Source organism: Siphateles boraxobius, unplaced genomic scaffold, assembly GCF_051911475.1.
Source record: "Siphateles boraxobius isolate OS27281-9 unplaced genomic scaffold, OSU_SipBor_1 56, whole genome shotgun sequence".
Classification (NCBI taxonomy): domain Eukaryota; kingdom Metazoa; phylum Chordata; class Actinopteri; order Cypriniformes; family Leuciscidae; genus Siphateles; species Siphateles boraxobius.
In genome coordinates this window covers 12,356,052-12,377,774 of record NW_027509182.1, presented here as the reverse complement: position 1 = coordinate 12,377,774, position 21,723 = coordinate 12,356,052, and the positions used below count along the sequence as shown (strand labels likewise).

Sequence of the window (21,723 nt, the reverse complement as noted above, 5' to 3'; positions counted from 1 at the left end):
AGATAGTTTGAGGGAAGAGAGACAGTGAGTTTGAGGGAAGAGAGAGAGTTTGAAGGAAGAGAGAGAATTTGAGGGAAGAGAGAGAGTGAGTTTGAGGGAAGAGAGAGAGTGAGTTTGAGAGAAGAGAGAGAGTGAGTTTGAGGAGAGAGAGAGTCTGAGGGAAGAGAGAGAGTGAGTTTGAGGGAAGAGAGAGTGAGTTTGAGGGAAGAGAGAGTGAGTTTGAGGGAAGAGAGAGAGTTTGAGGGAAGAGAGAGAGAGTTTGAGGGAAGAGAGAGAGTTTGAGGGAAGAGAGAGAGTTTGAGGGAAGAGGGAGAGAGAGAGAGAGTTTGAGGGAAGAGAGTGAGAGAGTTTGAGGGAAGAGAGAGAGTTTGAGGGAAGAGAGAGAGTGAGTTTGGGGGAAGAGAGAGAGTGAGTTTGAGGGAAGAGAGAGTGTGAGTTTGAGGGAAGAGAGAGAGAGAGTTTGAGGGAAGAGAGAGAGTGAGTTTGAGGGAAGAGAGAGTTTGAGTTTGAGGGAAGAGAGAGAGTGAGTTTGAGGGAAGAGAGAGAGTGAGTTTGAGGGAAGAGAGAGAGTGAGTTTGAGGGAAGAGTGAGTTTGAGGGAAGTGAGAGAGTCTGAGGGAAGAGAGAGAGTGAGTTTGAGGGAAGAGAGAGTGAGTTTGAGGGAAGAGAGAGAGTTTGAGGAGAGTGAGTTTAGGAGAGAGTGAGTTTGAGGGAGAGAGAGAGAGGAGTGAGGAAGAGAGAGATGAGAGAGAGATGAGTTTGAGGGAAAGAGAGAGAGTTTTTGAGGGAAGAGAGAGTGAGAGAGAGTGAGTTTGAGGGAAGAGAGAGGTTTGAGGAGGAGGGAGTTTGAGTTGAGGGAAGAGAGAGGGTTTGAGGAAGAGAGAGAGTTTGAGGAGAGAGAGTGAGTTTGAGGAAGAGAGGGGAGAGGTGAGTTTGAGGGAAGAGAGAGTTTGAGAGAGAGAGTGAGTTTGAGGGAAGAGAGAGTTTGAGGGAAGAGAGTGAGTTTGAGGGAAGAGAAGAGAGAGAGAGGAGAGTGAGTTTGAGGGAGAGAGAGAGAGAGAGTTTGAGGGAAGAGAGAGTTTGAGAGAGAGAGTGAGTTTGAGGGAAGAGAGTGAGTTTGAGGGAAGAGAGAGAGTTTGAGGGAAAAGAGGAGTTTGAGGGAGAGAGAGAGTTTGAGGGAAGAGAGAGTTTGAGGGAAGAGAGGTTAGAGGGAAGAGAGAGAGTTTGAGGGAAGATAGAGAGTTTGAGGAAGAGTGAGTTTTTGAGAGAGAGAGTGAGTTTGAGGGAGAGAGAGTGAGTTTGAGGGAGAGAGTTGATGGAAGAGAGAGAGTTGAGGGAAGAGAGAGTTTGAGGAAGAGAGTGAGTTTGAGAGAGAGTGAGTTTGAGGGAAGAGAGTGAGTTTGAGAAAGAAAGAGAGAGAGTTTGGAGAGAAGAGAGAGAGTTTGAGGGAAGAGAGAGTGAGTTTGAGGGAAGAGAGAGAGTAGTTTGAGGAAGAGAGAGAGTGAGTTTGAGGGAAGAGAGGAGAGTGAGTTTGAGGGAAGAGAGTGAGTTTGAGGGAAGAGAGAGTTGAGGAGTTGAGGGAAGAGAGAGAGTTTGAGGGAAGAGAGAGGAGTTTGAGGGGAAGAGAGAGAGTTTGAGGGAAGAGAGGAGTTGAGGAAGAGAGAGAGAGTTTGAGGGAAGAGAGAGAGTAGTTTGAGGAGAGAGAGAGTGAGTTTGAGGGAAGAGAGAGAGTGAGTTTGAGGAAGAGAGAGTGAGTTTGAGGGAAGAGAGAGAGTTTGAGGGAAGAGGAGAGTAAGTTTGAAGGAAGAGGAGAGTGAGTTTGAGGGAAGAGAGAGAGTGAGTTTGAGGGAAGGGAGAGGGTGAGTTTGAGGGAAGAGAGAGTTTGAGGGAAGAGAGAGTTTGAGGGAAGAGAGTGAGTTTGAGGGAAGAGAGTGAGTTTGAGGGGAAGAGAGAGAGTTTGAGGGAAGAGAGAGTTTGATGGAAGAGAGAGAGTGAGATTTGAGGAGAGAGAGAGTGAGTTTGAGGGAAGAGAGAGAGTGAGTTTGAGGGAAGAGGAGTGGTGTGAGGGAAGAGAGAGAGAGTTTGAGGGAAGAGAGAGAGAGAGTTTGAGGGGAGAGAGTGAGTTTGAGGGAAGAGAGAGTCTGAGGGAGAGAGAGTGAGTTGGAGGGAAGAGAGAGAGAGTTTGAGGAAGAGAGAGTCTGAGGGAAGAGAGAGAGTGAGTTTGAGGGAAGAGAGAGAGTTTGAGGGAAGAGAGAGTTTGATGGAAGAGAGAGAGTGAGTTTGAGGGAAAGAGAGAGAGTGAGTTTGAGGGAAGAGAGAGTGAGTTTGAGGGAAGAGAGAGAGAGTTTGAGGGAAGAGAGAGAGAGAGTTTGAGGGGAGAGAGTGAGTTTGAGGGAAGAGAGAGTCTGAGGGAAGAGAGAGAGTGAGTTTGAGGGAAGAGAGAGAGAGTTTGAGGGAAGAGAGAGAGAGAGTCTGAGGGAAGAGAGAGAGTTTGAGGGAGAGAGTTTGAAGGAAGAGAGAGTTTGAGGGAGAGAGAGAGTTTGAGGGAAGAGAGAGAGAGAGTTTGAGGGAAGAGAGAGAGTGAGTTTGAGGGAAAGCGAGTGTGGAGTTTGAGGGAACTGAGAGTGTGAGTTTGAGGGAAGAGAGAGAGTGAGTTTAAGGCAGGAGAGAGAGAGTTTGAGGGAAGAGAGAGTTTGATGGAAGAGAGAGAGTGAGTTTGAGGGAAGAGAGAGAGTGAGTTTGAGGGAAGAGAGAGAGTGAGTTTGAGGGAAGAGAGAGTGTGAGGGAAGAGAGAGAGTGAGTTTGAGGGAAGAGAGAGAGAGTTTGAGGGAAGAGAGAGAGAGAGTTTGAGGGGAGAGAGTGAGTTTGAGGGAAGAGAGAGTCTGAGGGAAGAGAGAGAGAGTGAGTTTGAGGGAAGAGAGAGAGAGTTTGAGGGAAGAGAGAGAGAGAGTTTGAGGGAAGAGAGAGAGAGAGTTTGAGGAAGAGAGAGAGAGAGTTTGAGGGAAGAGAGAGAGAGAGAGTTTGAGGGAAGAGAGAGAGAGAGAGTTTGAGGGAAGAGAGAGAGAGAGAGTTTGAGGGAATCTGAGAGAAAGAGTGAGTTTGAGGGAAGAGAGTGAGTGAGTTTGAAGGAAGACAGTGAGTGAGTTTGAGGGAAGAGAGTTAGTGAGTTGAGGGAAGAGAGTGAGTGAGTTTAAGGGAAAGAGAGAGTTTGAGGGAAGAGAGAGATTGAGTTTGAGGGAAGAGAGAGAGTGAGTTTGAGGGAAGAGAGAGAGAGTTTGAGGGAAGAGAGAGAGTTTGAGGGAAGAGAAAGAGAGAGAGAGAGAGAGAGAGTTTGAGGAAGAGAGAGAACGTTTGAGGGAAGAGAGAGAGAGAGTTTGCGGGAAGAGAGAGAGAGTTTGAGGGAAGAGAGAGTGAGTTTGAGGGAAGAGAGAGAGTTTGAGGGAAGAGAGAGAGTTTGAGGGAAGAGAGAGAGTTTGAGGGAAGAGAGAGAGTTTGAGTGAAGAGAGAGAGAGTTTGAGGGAAGAGAGAGAGTTTGAGGGAGAGATTTGAAGGAAGAGAGAGTTTGAGGGAAGAGAGAGAGTTTGAGGGAAGAGAGAGAGTTTGAGGAAGAGAAAGAGTTGAGGGAAGAGAGAGTGTTTGAGGGAAGAGAGAGAGTTTGAGGGAAGAGAGAGAGAGAGAGTTTGAGGGAAGACCAGAGAGTTTGAGGGAAGAGAAAGTTTGAGTTTGAGGGAAGAGAGAGTGTGAGTCTGAGGGAAGAGAGAGTGTGAGTCTGAGGGACGAGAGAGTGTGAGTTTGAGGGAAGACAGAGTGTTTGAGGGAAGAGAGAGTGTGAGTTTGAGGGAAGAGAGAGAGTGAGTTTGAGGAAGAGAGAGAGTGAGTTTGAGGGAAGAGAGAGTGTGAGTTTGAGGGAAGAGAGAGAGAGAGTTTGAGGGAAGAGAGAGTTTGAGGGAAGAGAGAGTGTGAGTTTGAGGGAAGAGAAAGAGTGAGTTTGAGGGAAGAGAGTGAGTTTGAGGGAAGAGAGAGAGTGAGTTTGAGGGAAAAAGAATTTTGAGGGAGAGAGAGAGTGAGTTTGAGGGAAGAGAGAGAGTGAGTTTGAGGGAAGAGAGAGAGTGAGTTTGAGGGAAGATAAAGAGTGATTTTGAGGGAAGAGAGAGTGAGTTTGAGGGAAGAGAGAGAGTGAGTTTGAGGAAGAGAGTGAGAGAGTTTGAGGGAAGAGAGAGAGTGAGTATGAGGGAAGAGAGAGAGTGAGTTTGAGGGAAGAGAGAGTGTGAGTTTGAGGGAAGTGAGAGTGTGAGTTTGAGGGAAGAGAGAGAGTGAGTTTAAGGCAGGAGAGAGAGAGTTTGAGGAAGAGAGAGTTTGATGAAGAGAGAGAGTGAGTTTGAGGGAAGAGAGAGAGTGAGTTGAGGGAAGAGAGAGAGTGAGTTTGAGGGAAGAGAGAGTTTGAGGGAAGAGAGAGTGAGTTTGAGGGAAGAGAGAGAGAGTTTGAGGGAAGAGAGAGAGAGAGAGTTTGAGGGGAGAGAGTGAGTTTGAGGGAAGAGAGAGTCTGAGGGAAGAGAGAGAGAGTTTGAGGGAAGAGAGAGAGAGAGAGAGAGTTTGAGGGAAGAGAGAGAGTTTGAGGGAAGAGAGAGAGAGAGTTTGAGGGAAGAGAGAGAGAGAGAGAGAGAGAGAGAGAGAGAGAGAGAGGGAAGAGAGAGAGATAGAGTTTGAGGGAATCTGAGAGAGAGAGAGTTTGAGGGAAGAGAGAGAGAGAGAGTTTGAGGGAAGAAAGAGAGTTTGAGGGAAGAGAGAGAGAGTTTGAGGGAAGAGAGAGAGAGTTTGAGGAAGAGAGAGAACGTTTGAGGGAAGAGAAGAGAGTTTGAGGGAAGAGAGAGAGAGAGTTTGAGGGAAGAGAGAGAGAGTTTGAGGGAAGAGAGAGAGAGTTTGAGGGAAGAGAGAGAGAGTTTGAGGGAAGAGAGAGTGAGTTTGAGGGAAGAGAGAGAGTGAGTTTGAGGGAAGACAGAGAGTTTGAGGGAAGAGAGAGTGAGTTTGAGGGAAGAGAGAGAGTGAGTTTGAGGGAAGAGAGAGTGTGAGTTTGAGGGAAGAGAGAGAGAGTTTGAGGGAAGAGAGAGTTTGAGGGAAGAGAGAGTGTGAGTTTGAGGGAAGAGAAAGAGTGAGTTTGAGGGAAGAGAGTGAGTTTGAGGGAAGAGAGAGAGTGAGTTTGAGGGAAAAAAGAGTTTGAGGGAAGAGAGAGAGTGAGTTTGAGGGAAGAGAGAGGTGAGTTTGAGGGAAGAGAGAGAGTGAGTTTGAGGAAGATAAAGAGTGATTTTGAGGGAAGAGAGAGTGAGTTTGAGGGAAGAGAGAGAGTGAGTTTGAGGGAAGAGAGTGAGAGAGTTTGAGGGAGAGGAGAGAGTGAGTATGAGGGAAGAGAGAGAGTGAGTTTGAGGGAAGAGAGAGTGTGAGTTTGAGGGAAGTGAGAGTGTGAGTTTGAGGGAAGAGAGAGAGTGAGTTTAAGGCAGGAGAGAGAGAGTTTGAGGGAGAGAGAGTTGATGGAAGAGAGAGAGTGAGTTTGAGGGAAGAGAGAGAGTGAGTTTGAGGGAAGAGAGAGAGTGAGTTTGAGGGAAGAGAGAGTTTGAGGGAAGAGAGAGTGAGTTTGAGGGAAGAGAGAGAGAGTTTGAGGGAAGAGAGAGAGAGAGAGTTTGAGGGGAGAGAGTGAGTTTGAGGGAAGAGAGAGTCTGAGGGAAGAGAGAGAGAGTTTGAGGGAAGAGAGAGAGAGAGAGAGAGAGAGAGTTTGAGGGAAGAGAGAGAGTTTGAGGGAAGAGAGAGAGAGAGTTTGAGGGAAGAGAGAGAGAGAGAAGAGAGAGAGAGAGAGAGAGAGAGAGAGGGAAGAGAGAGAGATAGAGTTTGAGGGAATCTGAGAGAGAGAGAGTTTGAGGGAGAGAGAGAGAGAGAGAGTTTGAGGGAAGAGAGAGAGAGAGTTTGAGGGAAGAAAGAGAGTTTGAGGGAAGAGAGAGAGAGTTTGAGGGAAGAGAGAGAGACGTTTGAGGGAAGAGAGAGAAGTTTGAGGGAAGAGAGAGAACGTTGAGGGAAGAGAGAGAGTTTGAGGGAAGAGAGAGAGAGAGTTTGAGGAAGAGAGAGAGAGTTTGAGGGAAGAGAAGAGTGTGAGTTTGAGGGAAGAGAGAGAGTTTGAGGGAATGAGGAGGGAAGATTTGAGGGAAGAGAAAGAGTTTGAGGAAGAGAAAGAGTTTGAGGGAAGAGAGAGAGTTTGAGGGAAGAGAGAGAGTTTGAGGGAAGAGAGAGAGAGAGAGTTTGAGGGAAGACAGAGAGAGTTTGAGGGAAGAGAGAGTTTGAGTCTGAGGGAAGAGAGAGTGTGAGTCTGAGGGAAGAGAGAGTGTGAGTCTGAGGGAAGAGAGAGTGTGAGTTTGAGGGAAGACAGAGAGTTTGAGGGAAGAGAGAGTGAGTTTGAGGGAAGAGAGAGTGAGTTTGAGGGAAGAGAGAGTGAGTTTGAGGAAGAGAGAGAGTGAGTTTGAGGGAAGAGAGAGTGTGAGTTTGAGGGAAGTGAGAGTGTGAGTTTGAGGGAAGAGAGAGAGTTTAAGGCAGGAGTTTGAGGGAAGAGAGAGTGAGTTTGAGGGAAGAGAGAGTGAGTTTGAGGGAAGAGAGAGAGTGAGTTTGAGGGAAGAGAGAGTGTGAGTTTGAGGGAAGTGAGAGTGTGAGTTTGAGGGAAGAGAGAGAGTTTAAGGCAGGAGAGAGAGAGTTTGAGGGAAGAGAGAGTTTGATGGAAGAGAGAGAGTGAGTTTGAGGGAAGAGAGAGAGTGAGTTTGAGGGAAGAGAGAGAGTGAGTTTGAGGGAAGAGAGATTTTGAGGGAAGAGAGAGTGAGTTTGAGGGAAGAGAGAGAGAGTTTGAGGGAAGAGAGAGAGAGAGTTTGAGGGGAGAGAGTGAGTTTGAGGGAAGAGAGAGTCTGAAGGAAGAGAGAGAGTGAGTTTGAGGGAAGAGAGAGAGAGTTTGAGGGAAGAGAGAGAGAGAGAGAGAGAGAGAGAGAGAGAGTTTGAGGGAAGAGAGAGAGTTTGAGGGAAGAGAGAGAGAGAGTTTGAGGGAAGAGAGAGAGAGAGAGAGAGAGAGAGGGGGAAGAGAGAGAGATAGAGTTTGAGGGAATCTGAGAGAGAGAGAGTTTGAGGGAAGAGAGAGAGAGAGAGTTTGAGGGAAGAGAGAGAGTTTGTGGGAAGAGAGAGAGAGTTTGAGGGAAGAGAGAGAGAGTTTGAGGGAAGAGAGAGAACATTTGAGGGAAGAGAGAGAGTTTGAGGGAAGAGAGAGAGTTTGAGGGAAGAGAGAGATTTTGAGGGAAGAGAGAGAGAGTTTGAGGGAAGAGAGAGAGAGTTTGAGGGAAGAGAGAGAGAGTTGGAGGGAAGAGAGAGAGTTTGAGGGAAGAGAGAGTTTGAGGGAAGAGAGAGTTTGAGGGAAGAGAGAGAGTTTGAGTGAAGAGAGAGAGAGAGTTTGAGGGAAGAGAGAGAGTTTGAGGGAGAGAGTTTGAAGGAAGAGAGAGTTTGAGGGAAGAGAGAGAGTTTGAGGGAAGAGAGAGTTTGAGGGAAGAGAAAGAGTTTGAGGGAAGAGAGAGTTTGAGGGAAGAGAGAGAGAGAGAGAGTTTGAGGGAAGACAGAGAGTTTGAGGGAAGAGAGAGTTTGAGTTTGAGGGAAGAGAGAGTGTGAGTCTGAGGGAAGAGAGAGTGTGAGTCTGAGGGAAGAGAGAGTGTGAGTCTGAGGGAAGAGAGAGTGTGAGTTTGAGGGAAGAGAGAGTGTGAGTCTGAGGGAAGAGAGAGTTTGAGTCTGAGGGAAGAGAGAGTGTGAGTCTGAGGGAAGAGAGAGTGTGAGTTTGAGGGAAGAGAGAGTGTGAGTCTGAGGGAAGAGAGAGTGTGAGTCTGAGGGAAGAGAGAGTGTGAGTGTGAGGGAAGAGAGAGTGTGAGTATGAGGGAAGAGAGAGTGTGAGTTTGAGGGAAGAGAGAGTGTGAGTTTGAGGGAAGAGAGAGAGAGAGTTTGAGGGAAGAGAGAGAGTTTGAGGAAGAGAGAGTGAGTTTGAGGGAAGGGAGAGTGTGAGTTTGAGGGAAGCGAGAGTGTGAGTTTGAGGAAGAGAAAGAGTGATTTTGAGGGAAGAGAGAGTGTGAGTTTGACGGAAGCGAGAGTGTGAGTTTGAGGGAAGAGAAAGAGTGAGTTTGAGGGAAGAGAGTGAGTTTGAGGGAAGAGAGAGAGTGAGTTTGAGGGAAAAAGAGTTTGAGGGAAGAGAGAGAGTGAGTTTGAGGGAAGAGAGAGAGTGAGTTTGAGGGAAGAGAAAGAGTGATTTTGAGGGAAGAGAGAGAGTGAGTTTGAGGGAAGAGAGAGAGTGAGTTTGAGGGAAGAGAGAGAGTGAGTTTGAGGGAAGAGAGAGAGTGAGTTTGAGGGAAGAGAGAGAGTGAGTTTGAGGGAAGAGCGAGTGTGAGTTTGAAGGAATTGAGAGTGTGAGTTTGAGGGAAGAGAGAGAGTGAGTTTAAGGCAGGAGAGAGAGAGTTTGAGGGAAGAGAGAGTTTGATGGAAGAGAGAGAGTGAGTTTGATGGAAGAGAGAGAGTGAGTTTGAGGGAAGAGAGAGAGTGAGTTTGAGGGAAGAGATAGAGTGAGTTTGAGGGAAGAGAGAGTGTGAGGGAAGAGAGAGAGTGAGTTTGTGGGAAGAGAGAGAGAGTTTGAGGGAAGAGAGAGAGAGTTTGAGGGGAGAGAGAGTCTGAGGGAAGAGAGAGAGTGAGTTTGAGGGAAGAGAGAGAGAGTTTGAGGGAAGAGAGAGAGAGAGTTTGAGGGAAGAGAGAGAGAGTTTGAGGGAAGAGAGAGAGAGAGTTTGAGGGAAGAGAGAGAGATAGAGTTTGAGGGAATCTGAGAGAGAGAGGGTTTGAGGGAAGAGAGAGAGAGAGTTTGAGGGAAGAGAGAGAGAGAGTTTGAGGGAAGAGAGAGAGTATGAGGGAAGAGAGAGAGAGTTTGAGGGAAGAGAGAGGAAGTAAGAGAGAGAGAGAGAGTTTGAGGGAAGAGAGAGAGTTTGAGGGAAGAGAGAGAGTTTGAGGGAAGAGAGAGAGAGTTTGAGGAAGAGAGAGAGAGTTTGAGGGAAGAGAGAGAGAGTTTGAGGGAAGAGAGAGAGAGTTTGAGGGAAGAGAGAGAGTTTGAGGGAAGAGAGAGAGTTTGAGTGAAGAGAGAGAGAGTTTGAGGGAAGAGAGAGAGTTTGAGGGAGAGAGTTTGAAGGAAGAGAGAGAGTTTGAGGGAAGAGAGAGTGTTTGTGGGAAGAGAGAGAGGTTGAGGGAAGAAGAGAGAGAGAGTTGGGAAGAGAGAGAGTAGAGAGAGTTTGAGGGAAGATAGAGAGAGAGAGTTTGAGGAAAGACAGAGAGTTTGAGGGAAGAGAGAGTTTGAGTTTGAGGGAAGAGAGAGTGTGAGTCTGAGGGAAGAGAGAGTGTGAGTCTGAGGGAAGAGAGAGTGTGAGTCTGAGGGAAGAGAGAGTGTGAGTCTGAGGGAAGAGAGAGTGTGAGTTTGAGGGAAGAGAGAGTGTGAGTTTGAGGGAAGAGAGAGTGTGAGTTTGAGGGAAGAGAGAGTGTGAGTTTGAGGGAAGAGAGAGAGTAAATTTGAGGGAGAGAGAGAGAGTAAGTTTGAGGGAAGAGAGAGAGATTGAGGGAAGAGAGAGAGATTGAGGGAAGAGAGAGAGTTTGAGCGAAGAGAGAGAGTTTGAGGGAAGAGAGAGTTTGATGGAAGAGAGAGTTTGATGGAAGAGAGAGAGTTTGAGGGAAGAGAGAGAGTTTGAGGGAAGAGAGAGAGAGAGAGAGAGAGAGAGAGAGAGAGAGAGAGAGAGTTTGAGGGAAGAGAGAGAGAGTGAGTTTGAGGGAAGAGAGAGAGTGAGTTTGAGGGAAGAGAGAGAGAGTGAGTTTGAGGGAAGAGAGAGAGAGTGAGTTTGAGGGAAGAGAGAGAGAGAGTGAGTTTGAGGGAAGAGAGAGAGAGTGAGTTTGAGGGAAGAGAGAGAGAGTGAGTTTGAGGGAAGAGAGAGTGTGAGTTTGAGGGAACAGAGAGTGTGAGTTTGAGGGAAGAGAGAGAGAGTGAGTTTGAGGGAAGAGAGAGAGAGTGAGTTTGAGGGAAGAGAGAGTGTGAGTTTGAGGGAACAGAGAGTGTGAGTTTGAGGGAAGAGAGAGAGAGTGAGTTTGAGGGAAGAGAGAGTGTGAGTTTGAGGGAAGAGAGAGTGTGAGTTTGAGGGAAGAGAGAGTGTGAGTTTGAGGGAAGAGAGAGTGTGAGTTTGAGGGAAGAGAGAGAGTTTGAGGGAAGAGAGAGAGTTTGAGGGAAGAGAGAGAGTTTGAGGGAAGAGAGTGAGTTTGAGGGAAGAGAGAGAGTTTGAGGGAAGAGAGAGAGAGAGAGAGAGAGAGTTTGAGGGAAGAGAGAGAGAGAGTTTGAGGGAAGAGAGAGTTTTAGGGAAGAGAGAGAGTTTGAGGGAAGAGAGAGAGAGTTTGAGGGAATAGAGAGTTTGAGGGAAGAGAGAGAGAGTTTGAGGGAAGAGAGAGAGGGAAGAGAGAGAGTTTGAGGGAAGAGAGAGAGTTTGAGGGAAGAGAGAGAGAGTTTGAGGGAAGAGAGAGCGTTTGAGGGAAGAGAGAGAGTTTGAGGGAAGAGAGAGCGTTTGAGGGAAGAGAGTGAGTTTGAGGGAAGAGAGTGAGTTTGAGGGAAGAGAGTGAGTTTGAGGGAAGAGAGAGCGTTTGAGGGAAGAGAGAGCGTTTGAGGGAAGAGTTGTCACCGATGCCGTGGCCCTTCTTGCAGCTGATGCGGATGCTGGGATGCAGGTTCTGAGGTAGAGAGCATTGGCCCTTCATCTGAGGACATAACCGGAAGTTTCCGGTCCAGTTCCCGTCCTTTCTGCAGCGGATGATATTAGTGCCAACAGCCTGTGGAGACAGTGAACACACATCACTTCCTCATTCCTGTCTGACTTACAGACGATGGAAATGACAGATAAAGAATGCAGCGTATACGAGGACCAAATTATTACGAATTACAATAGTCAAGTCACATTTATTTTTTTACATTTTATGCACTACAGAATGCTTCATAAAGAAAACAACAGTATTAAGGTTGCAAAGTTCTCCATTATGAAATAAATAGAATTTTAGTTTGTAAAGCAGCTCTAAAAAATTAGTGTAAAAAAAGTTGGTGCCCTAATTTTTTAAGTACAAACAACTTGGATGTTTGAGCCATTTCAACTTAAATTACATTAAACTGACTTGTAAAAAATTAGTTGAATCTTGAAAAAAAAATGTTTGCTTGATTAACTTTAATGAGTTGAATCAATGTAAAAACATATGTTGTCATAACTTATCAAACATATATATTTTTTACAGTGTTCCGTTCAAAAGTTTGTGGTCAGCAACATTTTTAATGGTTAAGAAAGAAGTCTCTGGTCACCAAGGATGCAGGGTTTTAAAAAAATACAGTAAAAACAGTACTAATGTGAAATATTACAATTTAAAATAACTATTATATTATATTATATTTATATTTAACACATTCTATGTGAAAATGATGTAAAATGTAATTTATTCCTGTGATCAAAGATGAATTTTCCTTCAGTGTCACATGATCCTTCAGAAATCATTTTAATCATTTCTGATTATCAGTGTTGTGCTGCTTAATATTTTGTAATATATGTATCAGAAGTTGATGAATATGAAATTGAAATATGGATATTGTGTAACACTACACTAGATAAAATGAAATAAAAATAAATAAAAATAAACATTTATCAAAATTAAGTGTTAATGCTTAAGACAACAAAAATATGTCAGTGGGGTAAGACAAATAAATGTAATTATTTAAACGGAAAATAAGGTTTTTTTTTCGCCAGTGATTTAAAAAAAATAAATTAGCATAAACACTTCAATTTGAAACTTGGTTTTAGAAAACAAGATTTAATGTCTTAATTCATTTTCCTTCTCAAGTAAATTATTTAAGAATCTTTAGATATTTGTACTGGAAAAAAGAAAAGATTAAAAATAGATTAAAAAAATACTAAGTAGCCTACTAGATTAATTTTTGCAGTGTATAATTGCCTTTATTGCCAATCCTTTTGCTGATTAATTTAATGCATCCTTGCTGAATAACAATGTTACACTTGATTTCGATGGTTCACTTTAGACATTTTGATAACTATAAGTAACTTTACAAAAGTACGTCAACTAACTCTCATTAAAGTATTAGTAGACTGTTAGGTGAGAGTTAGTTACTTATAGTTGGTAGAATATCTAAAGTGGACTATCAAAGTAAAGCACTACCAATAAAAGTATTAATTTCTTTCAAGAAAACACTGTACTGACCCCAAACTCTTGAATGGTAGTGTACTGACCCCAAACTCTTGAATGGTAGTGTACCTTCATGTAGGTGTTTTGGTTGATTAGATTAATATAGATCCGTCAAGCATCATTAACCATCATGCATCAGCCATGACCAGTGTGACAATGCATATTGGCCTAAGTGGTTTTTTCAGCAGGGAAAAACAGTACGCTATCAGGAATGTAGCAATTGGATTTGAATAAGGATATAGGTTTCCACTTTACTTTGATAGTCTGCTTTAGACATTCTACTAACTATAAGTAACATTGCAACTAAATGTTAACTAACTCTCATTAGAGTATTAGTAGACTGTAGTAAACCTTCAGTAGACTGTTAGGTTATGGTTAGGATAGGGTTCAGGTTAGTAGAATAAGTTGACTTGTAGTTGCCAAGTTACTTATAGTCAGTATAATGTCTATGGGGGGGGGGGGGGGGGGGTAGTCTAATATGTAGTCATTGTTCATTGCCAAAGTAGTTTTTGCCGCAACAAATCAATAACTCCTTTACGACTAGCTGCACATTCATTCACTGAGCTCGTGGCTGCTGCAACTTGCGCTCTCTTCACGGCTCAACCTCCACGGACAGTTTTTAATGGTTTATCCGACAATAACTACTCAAGATTTTGCTTTAGTATAATTTTCAGGACAATTAGGACCGGATTCGGGATTCGGGACAACAGCTAAGATTTCTGGACAGTCCCGAATTTTCAGGACTTCTGGTCACCCTACTATCGAAATTAAGTATTACCGGATATAGACCCAAACAACAAAAGTTCCTACAGAATAATGGCGCTTTTCCACTACACAGTACCAGCTCGACTCGACTCGTTGTACCTGTACCTGCTTTCGGGTCCTTTTTTTCGTATCACCTCCGGCGAGGTTCTAAGCGGGCTGAGGCGATACTAAAATGTGACGTGAAACACTGCAGAGTGCTGATGACCGCGTCATCATTGCACGCGCCAGAGCTGGGTTTTTTTCAGCAGTGTTTCGTTTTGCTGCCCTCAGCCTCTCCTGAAACAACGTTTGTCTTCTTGCTGTGAGAAACAGCCACATCCCAAGGATCAAAAACAGCATACACTCGATTTCCTCCATTGTCCTGAGTGTGGGCAGCGGGTGTGTGTCGCATAGAAGATTACGTCACGGCAGTGTTCTGTGGCGTCGCTATGACGACCAGGTACTATTGTGGAGGTACTCTTTGTAATGGAAAACAGAGCAAAAGGCGACGAGAGTCGAGTCGAGCTGGTACTGGTAATGGAAAAGCGCCATAAGACAGACCTGTTTGCATGGTGGCGGTTGTCCCAGAGAGTGGTTGGCCCCGTCGCAGTGGATCCAGCAGGTGCTGTCGAACCTGAAGCCGTCTGTGCACTGGAACATGCCATAGAAGACCAATGGAGGAGGTGGACAGGTCACCGGCTCACACGAGCCCTCCAACCAGCGGCCGTCCTCGGTGCACTGCCTCTTGAAGGCTCTCCTGAAGGAAAATAGATGAGAAAGATACTGTTCTGATGATAAAGACAACTCATGATGGTATGGATTGAGTGGGTTATCCAGTCCCTGTGTTGATTCGTGAACAATCATATGCACACCTCTTTGGCTTCTTGGCCACATGGTATCCGGGTTTGCACTTGTATTTGCAGAGGGTTCCCACTTTAAGGCCCGTTTCATTGCAGCGTTTGGTCTGGAGCAGGGCGTTGGGAACGGGAGGAGGCGCTGGACACCGGAGCTCACACAAAGCCTCCGGGAACGACCACAGACCGTCCTCCATACAGGTCAGAGTGTTATTAGTGCCTGCCGATGAGTGACAGACTCGTATGATTAACAGAATAAATTAGTTCATTAAATAAATAAGAAATTGTCAGTCTTTATGAAGCAGCACAACTGTTTTCAACATTTAGAATAATAAGCAAATGGTAACACTTTAGTTTAGGGTCCAATTCTCATTATTAACTAGTTGCTCATTAGCATGCATATTAGTGGTTTATTAATACTTATAAAGCACATAAATGCCTTATTCTGCATGACCATTTTCTACATCCCTTAATCCTACCCAACTACCTTACTAACTATTAATAAGCAGTAAAGTTGAGGGAAAAGTCATAGTTAATAGTGAATATGTGTTCCCCAAACTAAAGTGTGACCAAGAAATTTTCTTAAGCAGCAAATCATCATATTATACTGATTTCTGAAGGATCATGTGACACTGAAGGCTGGAGTAATGATGCTGAAAATTCAGCTTTGATCACAGGAATAAATTACATTTTACTATATATTCACATAGAGAAAAAAAATCACAATATTGATGGTTTTACTGTATTTTTAATTATATATAATCAAAATAATAAGACATTGTTAACTTTAGTTTGGGGAACAAGACAAAAATAACACCACTTTTACACAAATGTGTATATTTATATTTACACACACATAATATATATATATATATATGTATATATATATATATATATATATATATATATATATATATATATATATATATATATATATATATATATATATATATATATATATATATATATATATATATTATATTATATATTAAGGGACTGTAATGGAATCACTTCTTTAAAAACTACATAAATCCCAGTGCAAATGATATCTGACTAATATATGTTAATCATAGTCAGAAGACTTAAATTAAGTGTTATAAAAGCGAAAGCTTCACTAAATTCTCCAAACCTCTGAGAAATACCAGTGACCACATATTCCATCTTAATGCCCATGTTGCAATTGCAAACAGCTGCAAATCACAAATTTAGGAATTGTTTATTCTGATCACTACGTTTTTAGAACAGTTTTTTTTTAAAAAGTTTTATTCTTGATGTAGTTATTGTTATTGCAATGAGCCATTTATCCTCCTTTATACTGGGGTAGCTCATTAGAATCATGCACATATAAATTCCATGTGTATGGAAATATGAGTATTTCCTGGAAAATTCAGGAATAATAAAATAAAAGACAGTTTTACCAATCTCTTCACTGCATCAAAGTTCAGTAACACTGAAATTTTCCAGCATTTCTCACCCACAAGCTGAGCGGGCTCCTTGCACTGGAACGTGCTCTTCTTGCCGTAGGTGGTGCCTTCTGGGAAATCAAACTGGGCAGGGTGCACATGGTACTTATCTGGTAGCCCACAGTCAACCGGCTCGCACGAGACTTGCTTGTTCCATTTCCTATCAGCACAGGTGATGGTCACGGTTGAATCCGTCTGCAGAGAAAACATGCCAGGTTTTCAGCTAGTGTTCAATATGTCAAGCTGACCACACAGTACACTAGGGCTGATACCAATGTACGGAGTAGTAGCGCTGCAAAAAGACACATTTCTTCCTCTCATGCATGGGTCTGAAAGCCGTACTAGTGCATTCGTATTTCGCATGAGGTTTGAAGTGTCAAGTCTTGCATTGTATTTTTCGATGACAAAATAAGGAACAAAATATCCTTTGCAAGTGATACTTCTGATTACAATAATTCATATGTATTATGTACTCTGCAGATGACAAAACCCTACCAAATTAGATGACATTTTAACCCTATAAAGCCTCATGTTTGATACCCAAATGGCCTCTAAATCAACATGAAAACTTTACTGAAAAAAAATAACTGTTGTACTCAAACTACTACACTTCTTCTGTCATCTGATTGATAGTTTAGACTTGATAAACAAGTCTTTTAGTATAATTGACAATGATCTGAGCTCCTGCCTACTATCCAAATCAGTCACTTACAGGCTCTCACTTCAGACAGCTACAATCCAATGATAATACATATATTATCTTCCTTTAAACCTTCATTTGATGCACAGTGTTTTGATAATAAGATGACAATGTGTGTAGTTTGGACACCGCTGTCCAAAAATGTTGGCACATATTCTTGACACAAACTCTGTTATTCCAAAAATGTCCCAAAACAACCTGACATCTGGTTGCAGAGCTTGAAACATATTTGACCCAGGATTTTGTCGTAACTTAAAAGTATGATGTGCTTTTGAAATACCTACAGAGACTATCTTTTAAAATCTGATTTCAATAAAATAACAAGCGGAAAATAAAATAACAAGCGGAAAATATCTACCCTGGCAGCTTTTAGTAAATACTGAGGAAAATATGACAAAAAGCATCTTCGATCCATTATTCTGATTGAGTGCATCCAAGATAAACCTATATAAGAAAATGTCATATAAGATTTAGTTTTTTTAGTGTTGTAGAAAAGTGACAGCTGCCTTCTCCTTAACAAACCTCCCAAGCCAAGGTTCACAATGGTGAAAGTTGGGTAATACATTAATTGTTAAGCATCAGACTTTGTTTGACTTCGCAAAAACCCCTAATGAACCTTGACATGATCGGTGCACTTCAAACAGGCCTGCAAACATCTGCATGTCATCCGTGACGATATTTTCTGAATTTGCAAAAGTTCTCAAGTTCATGTAAATCTTTGGATGAGGATCTCTAACATTTAATGACATAAACTGTGTCAAATAACTGCAACATTTAAGCAATTTAGTAACAATCTTTACTTGCAAATGTTGTCCAATAACAGAACTTGTGCTTTCATTATAAAGCACTAATTATTAATACACCACTGGACACACAAGATATTGATATATGAGAAAGAATATCTGCTCAGGCATATTTCAGCTTTTTCTTTGATTATTTAATACACCACAACAATATCTTCTTACCCAGCCATTACTCACTTTCTTATTTCTCCATATAAAACATATGCTTTCCACATAATAAACTCAATCAATATGTTTAGAAAATCTGCACAGAATTCCCGAAAGTGCCTGAACTGAGAGCGAGTGCTGAATTACAATTTATATAATTATCACATCAGACAAGGACACGAGGGTGTATGAAGGTAACTGCTGACCTTTAGGCAAGCGTGCATCAGAGCGTAGCTTAAAACAACTCACCAACGGAAAAAAACAACGAAAAAATAATATCCTGCCCTTTGTGAAGAAAGTCTGAATCATGCAAGAAACTTATCCTGTTTAATATCTGTTAAAATACAATTCAATTCAATACATCTGGATCAGAGTGTATTAAATTATAAACTAACCATAAAAAAAAAAATTGTGTTACTTGAAATATAAACATACTAAAATAAAACAAAAATGTGGTTGCGCATGAAAATCCCAGTAGATCAGCAGTTTCTGAAATAATCTGTTATCACTTTTAGTGGTTGTTGTTGTCCAATAACAGACCATTACAGATGGCGCAACTGAAGAATCAGAATTGAGTATTTTGAGTTGTGATGTTAAATAAAAGCATTAAAAAAAAACAGAGTATTTAAAAATGTCAGCAGGAAACTTGCTGACTCATTCTCCTCTCGTATTTGAAGTTTCTACAACTGTACCACTTGCCCTTTGGCTGCACGAGATGAAAACATTTTTTATATTTCTCCTTCCTTACCGAGAAACACACTCGCTGTGGCTGGATGCGCTTAAATCTGCTGTATAAGGACACTTTTCTGTCACATATCAAACATGCACACTTCAATAAGCCGACAGAACGCAGGTTAAGGGGTTTATGTGCCGGGAGAAATCGGGGTAATGGGCAAAAATCTAGCTGTGTCGATCAGTTTATTCTTAAACTGTTTATGACCTTACGCCAATAAAGGAAAACGGTTTAACACACTTACATGACCACACACATTGTCACCTTATTAAACATTATCGGGTTAAGAACGTGCATGTAAACATACTCAATGAATCTACTTCAAACGTCTTGAACAACATGTCTACACCAGACGTGAGTGGACAAAAGCAAAACCATTATAATCAGTGATGCTGTCTACACTGGATGTGGCGCAACAAAAAATTCCCAACAGCAAACTGATGCCCTGTTTGCACTCATGCAGGTTCTTCATAGAACCATAGATGCCAATAAAGGACCAAGTAAATGTAATGAAGGTGAACTATCCATTTATAGAACCATGCTCTAGGTACGCAAATTATTCCAGATGTGTTGTTACATACACAACTATAGCCAGTGTTGTGCCTGAACGCGTTCATTGAACGGTAGTTCATGAACTCATTCATATGTTGGGAGAACGTGAGCTGAACGTACTGTATTACTGCCTGATGAACGTTACTGTGAACTCGTTCAGTCTGGTGTCTGTGAACGGCACGCTCTCTGTTTAACTTCGTTCAATAAAGTGCCAGATTTCTATAGAGCGAAAATTGCTGTCTGTGGTTCTATATGGGCTGTGGCAATAATTGTGAAAAATAATATTTCGCAGCAACATATGGAAAAAAATAACTATGAACTAGTTCAAAATTTTGAAGTATGAACTATGAACTGAATTAGTTCATTTTAAAATTTGTGAACTGAACTTTGAACTAGTTCATGTAAAACTTTCCCAACACTGACTATAGCTCTAAACAAATCATCAATGCCGAATATAGCACTTCTTTGAGACACTGAGTAATATTTTAAGGATCAAGTTGGCAGGTAAAGATAATATAGTAAAGTTTTTCTAGGCAAAATAATTTAAGCAGTGATTAGATGAGATACATTTAATATTGTTATTGTTGTAGAAGAGACTGGATTTCATATTGGTAATCACTTAAACATCTGAGCATAGTCTTTGCAATGATGAAAACAAACAAGGACACACAAACAAGTGGAGAGAACAGATCGTTTTGAAGATAGCACCATCTAAAGCAGATTTCCTGGAAGCTTCGTGACACAACTGAAGCGAATGCACTTTCTAATGAAGCTCGACAAGATGCAACTTGATACCACTGTCCTTGCTCCCATGCTGATGCCACAGAAACACACTGTTCTGACATTCTATTGCATGACCTCGTCATAAATGCTGCTGAGACGAAGAATTAAGATATCAAACACGAGGGTGTGGTCATATCGCTCTGGGCAATGTTTGATCAAACTATTACATTACTGCAATGAAAACCGATGAATCCAAAAGGGGACATTCTACCTGCAAGGGAAACAGTACACCAAATCAACCGGTTTCAATGAGAGTTGGTGATCTGAGGCGTCTTGAACATGCCCACAAAAGAAAACAGAAATTGAATTAATTGGAAGTGCTATGACTTGCGCCTCAGAGTGGCTGACAAAACACAATAAATGCTGTCATGTTATCTTGCATTCGGATTCTGGTGTTTGGAGACACAATCATACAAGATGCTTCAGCGAGGTCATCAAACCCAGTCATTCTGATGACAAACATTGCCTAAGGCGTTTCAGAACCACCAAACTAACATTTAAGATGCTGTGCCATGCGATTGGTCCGCTGGTTAGTACAGCTATCCAATTACATTCGCTGTTGAGACAAAGTCATGTAAGTTTCATGTGATGTCACACACTGGAACACTGGCTTTCCTCCATTGTCCACCAATTATTTTTAACAGGTTTGTACTAAATATTAATGTACAAAGACAGTGATATTTAAAGACAACCCCCGGTTTCACAGACAAGGCTTAAACTAGTCCCAGACTAAAAAGCATGTTTGAGCTGTTTTAACTGAAAGCAACTTCTTGTGTATGCCATATGTGCCATTGTTTTGTCTCAAGATGCACACCAGCTATTTAAATGTCTTAATTGACCTATGGCTAAGCCACGCCCCCAAACGTGATGAGACAATCAGAGTGCGCATAGCTAACCCAATGCACTCGGACATTCTCTGCCTTCTCATCCATTGAAATGCATTGCAGTTAGTCAGTTTTCATTAGTTTTTATATGTTTTTCTTGTCATTTTAAAGATGGGGTATGTGATTTGGAAAACAACCGGCAGATTTAGAAAATACACAATTCAAATGGTCCTACCTTCTTTCCTCCAACGCTGGCCCTGACTCCTCCCATTCGAAGAACATGGACGCGCAATCATGCACGAGCGAAAACTCAGATGCGCGAGAGATCGTAATGGCGATTTAATACTAATCATGGAACCGCCTTTACTGACGAGATGCGCATGCGTCACGAGCTTTGAGTATGCGCACGAAGGGGGTCATGCGCGCTGGAGGGAGGGGGGTGTGGTACAACCGTTGGATTGACCAACTTACTGTCCAATGATTCTAGGTGGTTTTGAAAATGATTGCCTGGTGTTTTTCGAGTCCTGCCCGTTCCACAGATGATTCAATTGCTTAATTTTCATTTCAGTGCTTCTAACTCAGTGGCTGTAAGTGGGTTAGGAATAGGATTTCAAGTTATTTTGAAAAAATAGACAAAAAAGAGAATCACTGACATACCCCACCTTTAAGTTTAAAATGGTCAAACGGTGTGCATGGATTACATGCAACTCCGACACTAGGTATCCCGAGAGACTGGGCGACGGTGTGTATTTTTTACCCTTTCCCAAGCCACATCTCAACCGAGAAGTGTCTGGATTAAGTTGCGCGGTAGACCACAACACCAACTAAACGTGGATACATTAAACAAGGATGCTACATCTGTTCTAAGATAAGTCAACAACGTATTTGAACGTTATCTTTAACATCTCTACCGTAACGTTAGCCTAACATTAGAAAACGTGATTGTTAGCTTCTAGCTGCATTGTACATCATGTCACTAAGCTTCATTAACGTATCTGTAAATAACCGAGATAACAAATGTTAGCAATGTTGTCCTGAATGATTCATGTAAATACTGTAGCACCAAACTAACGGAGAGGTACTCTTGGTAAAGATGGTAAAAAGGCTTGTCCTGGAAACGTATGCAACTTAGACCTGTACATATTTAATTTGATCATGAACCATTAATTATATATTGAAGCACAACATTTTAGACAACTTTCTACCAAAATATATATCTATATAATCTTTCTGTCCCCAAAAATCATCATTTGCCTCCTGTGAAATGTCTCCTACTGTGACAGCTGCCATAGCGCCTGTCACCGAATGTTGACTGTTTGTCCGAGTGAGTGGAGGGGGCGTGGCATAGACATGGGTCAATTGAACTAAGGTCTAATCCTGGCTTAATCAAAACCCTGACTGTTAAACCAGGTCCAAATTTAGTGTACGCCTATTTGATGACACATACTATATATACAGGCGAACATATGCACCCAGAATATGAACTCAACGCGCTAAATTGCACATTAAGCATTTCCCATAGAAAACCATTATAAAGAATATAATATGTGGATTAATAAATTAAGACAGTGATATTAGAGGACCAAATTTAGTCTGCATCCCATTATAAAGAAAACACTTACCATGCAATGTAGATTCATATTCTGGCCACATCTGCTAGCCTGTTTATTGTATGTATTGTCAATAAAGTGCAATATCACTGTCTGAGTACAATAAGGCACGTTTTGCATTTTGTTTAAATTAAGCGTTTTAGAATGTCCCACTGTTTTTAGTGACTGAAATTCTGCGACAGGTGCTTTAAAGATGTAATCGAAA

At 42.2% G+C, this 21,723-nt stretch overlaps 1 protein-coding gene across 4 annotated transcripts in view; it reads right to left on the bottom strand.

Annotated features, from left to right (window-relative positions):
• pappaa (pregnancy-associated plasma protein A, pappalysin 1a) overlaps positions 1-21,723 on the bottom strand; it is a 124,781-nt gene that overhangs the window by 27,450 nt on the left and 75,608 nt on the right. For all 4 annotated transcript variants that reach the window (XM_077206779.1, XM_077206780.1, XM_077206778.1 and 1 more), the window contains exons 16-19: positions 15,378-15,561; positions 13,922-14,123; positions 13,611-13,806; positions 10,748-10,895 (exon numbers count right to left, since the gene is read on the bottom strand). In XM_077206779.1, coding sequence (XP_077062894.1) covers positions 10,748-10,895; positions 13,611-13,806; positions 13,922-14,123; positions 15,378-15,561 — 730 coding nt within the window. The remainder of the gene's footprint in view (positions 1-10,747; positions 10,896-13,610; positions 13,807-13,921; positions 14,124-15,377; positions 15,562-21,723) is intronic.